The 12,674-nt window shown below is 34.4% G+C and overlaps 1 protein-coding gene across 1 annotated transcript in view; it reads left to right on the forward strand.

Annotated features, from left to right (window-relative positions):
• The window catches only part of LOC137397462 (rab5 GDP/GTP exchange factor-like), a 33,412-nt gene that overhangs the window by 7,619 nt on the left and 13,119 nt on the right, over window positions 1–12,674 (forward strand). The window contains exon 5 of the mRNA XM_068083754.1: window positions 3,687–3,784. Within this exon, the coding sequence (XP_067939855.1) occupies window positions 3,687–3,784 (98 nt within the window). The remainder of the gene's footprint in view (window positions 1–3,686; window positions 3,785–12,674) is intronic.

Genomic DNA, 12,674 nt, shown 5'->3' on the forward strand with positions numbered 1-12,674 from the left:
GTTACATTTCGTCATTGTTCTAAGATGAAGATCGAATAGGAAAAACACCTTTCCAGAACAAGTATTTGTCTTTAAAGCTAACTGAAGCTGATATCTGCCCTCAAATGGTGACACAAGTATCTGACTTTGTCAACTGCCATCTCTGTGGTTCTAGCACGCAGTGACAAATCTGTCATAAGTTTATTAAGATCCCTTCGTTAACTGGTTTGTAAAGCGTTTGACAAATGCTTGCTATTATCTCAGTATATTCAGCTCTGACATATTCAGTGCATCGGATGTTCAATTTTAGTGTAAAAATTATATAGATATTCAGCATGGGTAGACCACAACTATGAACAGAGATTAGCCAATTTCTAGCGTGCTTGAATTATTATTTATGAGGGTTTAATCGGTGTCTTAATTTGGAAACTTAGGACAAAAAACTCATAATTGTAAGGAAATCGCTGCGAGTTTTCATACTTGTAACACAAGGTTTTACATTTATTACCATAAATTCAGACCAATATGTTGTCATGGATTCAAAACATTTTAGTATATATAAATTGTCTGCCTGGAAGTAAAGACTTAAAGAGGTACTCGGCTAAGATGATTGAATGACAAGAAAAGACAAAAGTTATTCAAATGTTATGCACAAGATTTATAACACCCCAATTAGCTGTATGCCATTTATAGTATACCCATCAGGTTTATGTCTATGTATAACACACCAATCAGGTGTATGTGTAGGCATAATCTACCAATCAGATTCATACACTTAACATGACAATAATTTGTAGGTCTATGCATAATGCACCAATCATATACATTTGTGTACTATGCACCAATGTCATCCGCATGTCTCTAAACAATGATAATATGTAGATCTGTATACAGGGAACCAAAATCAGGTGTATGTCTGCTTGCCTATATCAGATCATAATCGGATGTATGTTCGTGTACACTGCATCGATAGGTTTTCACGTATGTATAATGCACCAATAGGATGCGTGTATTTATAATGCACCAATCAGGAGTGTAAATATTATAGCAGACCAGTAACCGGTAGATGTGATTCAATATAGGCATCTATGTAAGTTTTTAGTATAAGGCGTTATGAAAGGGGTAATATGGCTTGCAATTGGCCCTTAGAAATGTCTGTGATTTTCGATAAATGTAATCATTTCTCTTTTATCTCAGTTTTGTCTGCTCACTCAACATCGGATTGTTGTATGTATTTAAGAAATGCTTTACAAGACTAGAAAAACGTGTGTTCTAAATTGCCTGGTGTTGTACTTTGACTGCAATGGTAGATATTTTCAGATATCAGAAGTAGCTATTCCACTCGTATCCAAGCTAGTTTTGTAGAAACAAACTTAGTTCCCTTAGATTAGCTTGGAGAATGCCCTATTAGTTGTATGAGTGTCAGACAAGAATATTTAGTTCATTGCGGGTTTTCTTCTCACTCAGTGTAAGTATGCTACCGATAACCACTTTGGTCTCGGCTAGGTAAGCATGAATAAATAAGAGCATTTGTTATTGTAGTGTTGAGTAAAAAGTCTAATATTAGTAAATTTATAAATGAGATTCATTCATGCAGGTATGAAATCCAAATACTTTTATAAAAAGAGAAAAAAATTATTTTTATATGTTTCACAAAGTTTTGTATAGGTCACAGTAGCGAGTTGCAGCTTAAAATGTGCAGTAGAGCTTTCCTTAACAGTATCCTGATGGTTCTGATCAGGCTCTAGCGTGAGGTGGTTTTATAAGTTAGGAAGTTCATTTCTTTCAAATCTTTTAAGCATTCTTGCCAAGTGTTTTGATATTAACTGTGGATAGACTAAAGTTTGACAAACAACTCTCAAATATATCATTACACGTTCCACATTTAAAAATTGAAATTGAATCTGAGGGTGTAAAGTTAGATGTCTTGATGCATTTATGTTATACTTTTTTTTAACTATTTTTGGAGAATTAATTGATTTATTTGACTTGCAAACTCAATTTAATACAGCAAAAATGGCTCTATATCTATATATCCATGATATATATATATCCATTATATATATATATATATATATATATATCCATTATATATATATATATATATATATACATATATCCATTATATATATAATGGATATATATATATATATGTATATATATATATATATATATATATACATATATATATATCCATTATATATATATATATGTATACATATATATATATATATGTCATGGAACCTTAAACTTAAGGTTATATGTATTGGCCTTTTTCAAGTTAGTCATACCAAGTATAACATACTGTTGAAGATATTATGGAACATGGCTACGTAGAGGCTAAGCTCATATAAGCTATCATAGTTTCATGGATGGTATTATTCCACCTGCCAACACAGAAAAGCATACATGACAGTTCAATTACATAAATAAATTCATCACGACTCATTTCCACTGAGCTTTGCGACAGGCTGCCTGTCAAATGAAATCTCTGGCAGACACCATATTTGCCACTCTATTAAATAAAAACTGAGCCCCGATATTTTTTGTGTTGTCAGATGTCAGCAGGTTTTGGTCAAGGTTGGTATGAATTTTAATTATCTCATCATTGAGGTGAACAGCCCAAGAGCAGTTCAGACAACATTTAATAACCAGTCATAAAAATCAATTGTGCTCAAGGATTCCCATCATCCTCATAGCATCCTCTTTAATCCTAAAGTGTTCCGGACATTAAGTATATTACGTGAAAGGTGTTGCCAAAATAAAAAATAAATCAATTGCAGGATGGGTGCCTGGGAGACCATTCTCGCCTGGTCGTCTCTGGCCGGCTGTCTAATGCCAATGAACTCACAAGTTGCACTCATGCATGCACCTGTCCGTTATCATTTACTAACACAGTGTGTGTGTGTGCATGTTATGTAGGTCTATACCGATTGTCATTTTGATTCACATGCTGCATGCTTTCGCACACATAAACCCCATGTTTTTTTCATTCTCATGTTGTATACATACACACGCCTACCCAGTGTCACTTTATCTGGCAAGCTCTGGCCTATTTAAACATTTGAATTTTTTTATATGCGTTGTTGTTTTTTTGGACCCTAACAATAATTTTTCAATAACATTACCATATCAGGCATAATTGCTACGGGGTGTCTTGGCAAGAGGGTGAAGCAGCCTGTAGACTGTTAGCCATTAATAATGCTAAGAGAAGGCTAAGGGACGGAGGATCAAATCCTTGCCTTGTTATGCCCGAGACAGAGTTTCTATGGTGAGTGCTATGAGATTAGGGCGCTGTGTTGTTGACAGATAAGTATAGATATTACATAACTTTTTGTTGGCTGGCATTGTTTGTTACCAGTTCGAGTCATGAAGGTTTCTACCCCATCAGCTGCGTTGCGGCGCGACAATAAGTTGTTTTGGTCTCATGACCTCTTTAATTACGGCTACTCGCTATTTGCCATTTAAATTGCTTGCAAGAGGTGTCAATGGCCTCGTGTAATGGTTGGGCCCTTGTCTGCCGGCGTTGTCGTCGCGTAACCCAGGGAGAGCTGTGTAAGGCTGGCCTAGATAGCTCCAGTGTCCAGTGGGGAATGACTCTAAATATATTATACTCAGTAGAGTTGCTCGGCTCATACTGAGATTAACATCATAAATGTTTTTGCCTCTTATCATGTTATTAATATATGTCTATTTATTTCCTACAGAGTTCGCCAGCTACATTGGGTCACCATCGAACATTTAGAGGCAAGTGTCGATGAAAAAGACTTGGGCGTGAGATCTGCATTAGATAAATCCATTACAGGTAATTGTTGCTAGATTTTGGCTACATTCATTTGACCTCATCAAGTCTGTCTCATGTGGGCACACTGGCTTCTGGTAACTCTGGATTGGATTTATAGGTAGCAACATTTGTTAGATGTTTAGTATGTAATCACCGATTAAGTACTGCATAATACTTTTTAACCTCATTAAAAATTCTTCGAAACAAACCCTTCTATCCCAAATCAAACACGAGTTTATATAGTTAGTGTCTGATATAGCTAATATACATGTAGCTTATAAATATACAATCATGATCGTAAGTGTTGGCACTTCTAGGAGTTTGGCCTGTCCATTATAGGTTTAGATATAGTAGCATTGTATCGACAATAATTCATACAGTATAACAGCATACAGTAATTCATTCAATACCTATTTTATACATCATTTTAAAGCTGAGATTTTGGCCTATGTCACTAACTACATACAAAGAAGACAAAATTTTAGGTAGACTTGCAATCCGCTCAAAATAATGTGATATATTGTGATATTATTTTTAAATCTGCTCAATTTGGCACTGCTAATCCTTTTGAGAAGTTTCATTTCAATAGTTAACAATAATGACATCATTTTAGATGTTACACTAGACGTTGCGTTCTCCATAATGTCATTAGAAGGTTTTAGCTCAACATTTAGTTGTTACAAATGTGATGGCAAAGTAGTACATAATTCATTTGGATTCGAACTTCGAAAATGCTATGTGAATCTGTGGAAATTTGGAGAGCTGTAATTATCCACCTGCATGAGCAAGGATTGGGTTATAAAAGTATTTCCAATCAAACCGGAGCGTCGAAATCTACTGTAAAATACACCATTACGCCAGGTAAAGATACAGTATATCTTAAGAACAGGCCGAGATCAGGAAGCTCGGCAAGCACTTCACCAAGAGAAAAGGCGTCTCTAGTAAGACTTTGCCAATAACGTCGTTGTTGTAGTAGCACTGACATGGCAGCAAAGTTTAAAAGTTCCACATGAACACAAATGGCAGTTTCTGTTGTCAGAAGAATTTTACTTCATTATGGTTTAAGAGCAAGGTGACCCTGCAACAAACCTGTTGTAACAGAAGCTCAACGTCTCAAACGACTTCGCTGGGCAAAGGCACATGACAGGTGAACTGATGAGCTGTGGAACAAAGTTATATGAAATGACGAGTCAAACTTCTACCTTCACAGCTATGCGGGGCAACTAACAGTTCGAAGAGGTGAAGGAGAAGCCTACAAACCCTGGGCATTTCTACCTAAGGATACGTACCCAACCACAGTAATGATTTAGGGCTGCTTTTCAATTGTTGGTGCGAGAAGGATAGATTTCTGCTTAGGCAGAATGAATGCTGCCTAATACGCTGACCCACTGAAAAGAAAGCTAAAGCCATCTGCTACTACCATGCTTGGAAGAGACTAGGGAGTAGATATTCCAACAAACAACGCATCCTGTCATATTGCCAGAGCTGTTGAAACATGTTTTAGCTAAAAAAATATTACTGTCAAGGAACGGCCTGCTCGGTCACCAGACATGAAAGCTATAGAAAATGTATGGCATCAAGTTAAGGTAATACCCAAAAACCTTTATTTAAAAGCCATGGTGCTTTTTGTTTCCCCTCTTCCCCTATCATATATATATATATATATATATATATATATATATATATATATATATATATATATATATATATATATATATTAATAGTGTTGATCAAATGGAGACTGGTGTAGTATTTTTCAAATAGCTCATCAGAATTTTAGGAAGATAAATTTAACACTTTTACAAACGTAGCGAATGGTGCCTATATTTTGTACTCTCTTTCAGCTAGAGCGACATTAACCATTTTAGATGCAATAAATCTCCTAACTTACCTCCAACTTATCAAATATCTCTTAATAAATTTGCATTGAAAAGCAGAGAAATATCTCTACCAGTTGATATCTATTACTTGCAATTAAATTGCGATAATAGTACAGCCTGTGTCTTGCTTTGCAATTTGTTGGAGCTTTTAATTTTTATTCCATTCTAATTTGAAGACATTTTTATTTTATATTTCTGTTTAATAATGTTGCATCAAAGCTCATTGCACTCATTGGTATGTTTGCTACAGCTTGTAGCCTAACCAGCTTTTTATGTGCAATAGAAAAGGAGTTAAAAACGTTGATCCATTGTAAGATCAGAGTAAAGCAATGATGCTATTAAATAGTATGCTATAAATCTGCAAATTTTAAGTTATACAACGATCTATCAAATGCTACAAATATATATTCAAGAGCAAGTGACATAAACATTACACATAATACATGTACATGCAGAAACAAAAATTAACATTTTTGAAACTATTTTTCAACTTTTCTCCTATAGTGGCGATCAAATAGAGGTGGCATTCAAATAAAAGTGGCTTTCAATTAGAGGTTTCACGGTAATTAGCAAACACAAGCCGACAACTGAGAGAATGTTGAAGGAGCTATAATCGAGGCCTGGCATCATGTGATTCAGGTGGACAGACTCCAAAGGCTAGTGAGCAGCGTGAAATGTAGATGCCAAGCCATCATTAAATCTAGGTGTTACCCTACAAAATATTAATACTTTTTGGCATTCTAACAGATATTTCAGGGATAACAGTCTAACTTTCAGATATTGTATTACGACTTAAGAGGATTTTGCAGTCCAAATTGATGTTTATACCTCATTACACATATGCCTTTAAAATCTTGCTTTAGAACGTTGTCAAAAAAGCTTACATCTATTTTTTCCAAATTTATTTTACATCAATAGGCTTAAGCGTAATATCTAAAATATATTCTTTGTAAGATTTTATTTGATGCACATGTATAACTCAACTAGTTAAGAAGCTACCAAGAGTGAATAATGTGCAAATGAATGGTGAAAATGTGCAGGGGCGTTAATTGTTATGATCCTGACTGTTTATTATATTAATATACTAACTGTACAACCCGGCGTTGCCCGAGTAATGACAAAAAGGTTCTGAGTGAAAAAATTAATTTGTATTTAACATATAACAACATTTGCCATTCTAACTTTCAAACTACATATCGTGAGAGAAGTGATTTGTGTAATTGAAATAAATTAAGAGAGAAAATTAAAACAACAGGCAAGGTTTTCAAACTTTGTCAAACAACTTTTAAACTTCAGATCATGAGGAAAATGTTTCGAGCAGGTCAAATAAATTTAAAAAATCAAATGGTTATAAAAAGGTTTAGATGTAAATGTGAAATAATTAGCAAGTAGTAGCTAAATTAGATCGGTTTTACTACAATTACAATAAAAGATGATTCAGTAGTGATACAATTAATACGAACTGAGAAAACAAAATAAAAACCCTGAATATGTAGAATTAATAATAACAATTCTTGCATAGAAGTGCATGTGTATAAAAAAAGGTTGCTGTTCCACCAGAAGCTATCTATCAAAACTTTGAATACGACGATACTGGTACCTCTCAGTACCAGTACAAATGTAAAAATGATATATGTTACTGTTTTTGTATTACCGAACGGAAAGATAATGTCGAGGCTCTTCCCACGGAGACATCATAATTGTCCGTCTGAGAAGAATTGGTCTTGACCTCAGATATATTAATTGAACCTTATATAAAATATTTCTTAACAGGGGCATCGTAACGCGTGGCCGTATTGGTAAAATAATCAGCTTGCGCTATTGCTCTAGCCGGAATGACACACAGATTCACATACACACATACTTTGAGAAATATATAAATAGATAAATTTATACATATCGGTTGCATTTAAAAATGTTGGTGATCAAGTTTCATTTCATATCAAGTTCATTCCTCAGCTGAAATGCTCTCAGACCACTACATATAGAATGGCTTTTTCCCTGCTGTCAGTCAGCTTTGGCAAGGAAAGGATTGTATATTCTGTTGGATAGACTATGTTGACATAAATCCAGTCTTTTTCACCATGACTTTCCTCAATTAAATTTCTCAAAAGATTTCGTCTTTTCTTAAAAAAGTTTCCTAATATTTATTTTCCGTGTTAATACACATACAGTAGAGACTCTTGTAATGTAAACCTCTTTTCACATAAATTCCCCTTAACATATTGGATTTATGGGAAATTTTTGCTTCGTGCTACGTAAAAAATTCTATGTAATGCAAAGCGTCAAGTCGGTGCAATTTTTCAAATTCAACAGAATAACGAGAGTCCCGTAACTCGCCTTCAAAATATCATTTTCTTTCTTGTCGCGCTCGGCAAGGAAAACAGCGTATAGCGCTTTCTATTATATTTACTAGTACCTTGGCAGTCTATTGTGCTGTGAGAGATTGTCAGGTGTGTCGGAAAAGCGCAGATAATAAGCGGCTGCACAATTATTCCGAAACACCCAAAGGCAGTCGATTGGTGCAGGTGTTAGAGTGTAGGTCTACCAAGCTAAACATCATGGCTTGGAGTCTCGTTGAAAACGATGGTTTATCCCAACCTTTAACCATGGGTCCGGTTGGACAAACACTGCTTTTATTATAGTAAAAAATATAAATTGAATATAAATATATATATAAATTTAAATTGACATCGAAGCAGTGCCCATCTCTAAGCTGAGTGGAAGCGATACGAAGAAGGAGAGAAGCTGTTATACAAACCGACAATACGACAGTTACTATAATCATTAAATTAAAAAATCAAGTTTTTTTTTCAAATGGATGAGATTGGGCTGAACATGAAGCAGATTAGGCAATCTATATATACAGGTAGTTAAACAGCAGTACAAGAAATATAGATAAGTAGGTAATATGTAAACATATATTTGGCTATTAGTTGTGTTTCTGAACTACAAAGCATATGACTTCTTTGGATATTTGTTTATACTTGTTTATACTTCCATATTTATAACAGCTGAAGCAAGTCGTTTACAAAAGTGACTCTTTTTTTGGCAGATGCCTTCAAATATCACAGAAAGATCACCGTCCATCAATTTCTTATGAGTGTGTTGCATAAAAGAATGAATTTTTGTTGCATTCAAGTTTGTTGCATTTATTATGTTTGACGCTAGTGCTATATTTATTATGTTTGACGCTAGTGCTATTATAGAAGATATGTAAATAGAATTATAAATGAAATGTTGTATTTTTCATTATTGAAGAAGCTAATCGATAGCCATCTTCCCATAACATTGCAGTTATAATAATTATATTCTCGCTTGCGTTTATTTCTCTGGCTGAGGTTAGGTTTTTTCATTATATTAGTGGACATATTTTCTGACTGCCAATCGCAGTTAGTTTGAAAATATATTTAATACCGCTTGCCAAACCAACTCGCAAAGATTTTTAGATAATGAAAACAAATTTTATATACAACTTTGTAAGTATCGAGCACAAAATGGGCAATGAGAGGCAATCGTATGAGAATTTTAAATAAAAAACTATTTGCTTTGTTATTATTTAACACAAGCATACAAAAGCTCTCATCCTGAATGCCATTTGTCACTTTCTGATTGACTTAAATTTGGTCAGAATATGACAAGCTAATAAATACCAATGCCAGAGTTGGCAACCGTGCAGGAGAATTAACTGTTTCAGTTATGGGAGCCAGCATCACATGTCAGATTTTCCCCAAGGGGCTCATTAATTTTATAGGCAAAAACTTCCAAATGCAATCGTATCTTAATCAGAATGGCAGCTTACAAACTCCCATAATCAAATGCCTCACATTTCTACCATTAATAATGGTTGTTATTTGCCATATACGTATGTCTTCAAGGGTTGTGTAACACCTGACCCACATTTGGAAAAAATGTCGCACTCAGTACCAGCTTAAATACCCAGGTATACAACTAAAATATGTCCAAGTTCGTGTTGACAGTTCTCACACCCATTATTATTATTTATCGTTGTTATAATTCACGGTTATAGATCAGTTGTAGACTATTTCAAATGTTTCGTGATTAGCTGTCTAAATTCCTAACATGGTTTGATATTTAGGAAGGCATGTTGATCTTTATGCATTAAAAATGATTTTTGGCAAGCCACGCAAATGGATGAATGATAAGTATTGATTTGTGTGCATAATTTTAAATCATAATTGACAGTAATGGAAAATTACAATTTGTTAGACCGCTTCAATCATATTCCTTTGTTTATAGAATGGAATTTGGTATTCATGGATTGGTTCAATAAGTTTGGAATAAAAATTGTGCAAATTTTCTATGATGTGTTTTTGAGCATACAATAAACAAGCCATGAAATTGCTTTCTTTGTCAACATTGTTAATGAGACACTATGTTCCCCGCAGCTGTTATATGTACGTCATTTTTTACGTTAGGTCCGTTTACTTCCAGTGTTTGCTCGTACTGGTAACAGATTGGCTAAGTTCCAATGTAAACTTGTATTGACTTCACACAACTTAAAACTAACTCGAGACCGACAAGATTTTGACTGGTAGCTATGAAATTGGTATGATCTATCTTAGCTTTGTTTTCAAGTCTTATTGAGAGACACATTCTGTAAATTCCTTTCAAACTTCAAAGTTGAGAATTAGTAATTCATAAATAATCTTTGAACCAATCTCTTGGCAACCTACCATGAGTAAGCAGTTTTTAATACTATTAGATGGTCAAATCCTAAATTCCGATAGTTCATTTTTAAGCATGCCAGAATTCGCTACTTCCAAGATCATAAAATATATAGATATGTTAATTAATCTTTATAATATATAGATATATTAATTAATCTTTTATATTACATATTATTCAATGTCTAGTAAGTTAGTACGCTGACAGTTATGCGTTAAGGTTGATTGCATAGTACAGTGCCCTCCAAATACAAATGTTCAAGAGAGGTCTTTTCCTTTGTGGTTCTGGAAGTTCCAAGGTCACTTCTAATAAATCTATGCAGACAAAGGCAGACGGTATGATGGTATTTCCAACTACTACAAGTATATACCAAAGGCGTCCTATTGTTCCTACCATAGCAGCGTGTTACATAACTGGCTTAAAAAAGGCTAAACAATATATCATTAGAAACATGTTCAGTATAAAAACTAGGGTGCCTTCAAAATTCATCATCACATTCAAAATATGCCGTATATATACATTTTTATATAGTAAGCTTATTATATACACACATATATGATTATATGTGCGTGTATATTTTATGCCTGCTGTGTATATATATACACAGTTGTCATATATATACTCAATATATATACACAATATATATAATATAGTATAGTAGGCCTATTATATACACACACACATATAGGTATGTATATAATAGGCCTACTATACTATATATATATCTATATATATATATATATATATAGAGTATAGTAGATCTATTATATACACATATAGCCCGTAAAATATCTAATTGAACGCCATGGCGCTCTGTTTTTTTACCTTTCCTTTTTAGTGGCGGTCAAATGGAGGCTGGCGTTGTATTTTTCAAATGGCTCGTCAGAATTTTCGAGCCTTGGAACTTTCAGAATCACAAAGGAAAAGGCCTCTCTTAAACATTTGTGTTTAGAGGGCACTGCACTATGCAATCAACTTTAACACATAACTGTCAGCGTATAATATATATGTATATATATTTATATATGTATATATTTATATATATAAGGCTAAGCTGTATGAAAAGAACTTGATAGAGTAATAGTAGTGCTGGGCACGAGTACTTCTTGGTCAACGGGTTCAGACCCCCCCCTTCTGTTCGGGTTTTTCGAGTATCGGTTAGCTAGTAGTGCTAGGCTCGGGTATTTCTTTGCCTACGGGTTTTTCGGGTATCGGGTTTGTTGATATGGATTTTATGTTTAAATTTTCTAAACAGATATATCTTCAAATTTACAAAGCAATTATATTTCTTTTCTATTTATTTATCATTTTTCAGTTTTCATTGACTGACATTCGTACTTGCAGCGTTAACAGGTGGATTGTTAAACAGTCAAGATAGTCTGGGGCTACAGGGCATTTTCGTGTCAACAGGTGGCAGAAGATAGGGTCTATGGTAGCTTAACACTTAAGCATGTTCTATGTACCTCTCTGACTTTTTGTAGATGGTGCTCCAAATATCCTAAAAAACTTTACATTATCGGCTTTTTCCGTTAGTAAGGCTTGTTGGCTTAGTATAACTTGGTTATAATGAATTATGTAATCCATAATAGCTAGCTGTGGTAATCAATTTAAATAGAGTTATTAAATTTTCACTGCTACTATCAACGCTGATAGCTGTTTCTAACAAGGCGATAGCGGAAACAGACTAAGGACCTATGTGTTATCGGTGATAGCGAACACGCGCCGTATTAAAAATGGCATGGATTTGTTTACGAAGCCGATTTGGCTAATTGCGCAAATAAAATTTGATGTAAGTTTGTTTGTTTGTGAATATTATTTATTGAGGTTTTCATGAGAAAATAGTATTTCTTCTCACCTTTTAATGACAAGTAATCACTGCTTGACTACAATATTTCTAGTAGGCATAGTAAATAAGGTATGATACATTTTATTCTATCTATTAAATTAAAGACTCGTTAAACCCCATTGTCATGCCTCCTTAGCAAAAATGACACAGAAATGCCCTATGGTCCCAGACTAAGAGCGCAGGGTGCAATAGACCGAGTTTTTGTTAACACTACCCGACGGATCCGTGTACCAAAACCCGAACTTGAAAGTCAAAACCCGAACCCGAAGGACCGGAATACCCGAAATCTCTATTACCCGATACTCGAGAGAAGATAAACCCGCGAGTTCAACGAGTATTACTACCCGTGCCCAGCACTAAGTAATAGTCAACAAAAGGAGGTTTACAGTCATACTATAATAATATATATACTTTGACATGCGAGCTTAATGCGTTTCGGGACCAACCTCGTACATCAATTCCCTCATATTTCAAAGCGATCTTTCCTATACATATA

Source organism: Watersipora subatra, chromosome 1 (genome assembly GCF_963576615.1).
Source record: "Watersipora subatra chromosome 1, tzWatSuba1.1, whole genome shotgun sequence".
Taxonomy (NCBI): Eukaryota; Metazoa; Bryozoa; class Gymnolaemata; order Cheilostomatida; family Watersiporidae; genus Watersipora; species Watersipora subatra.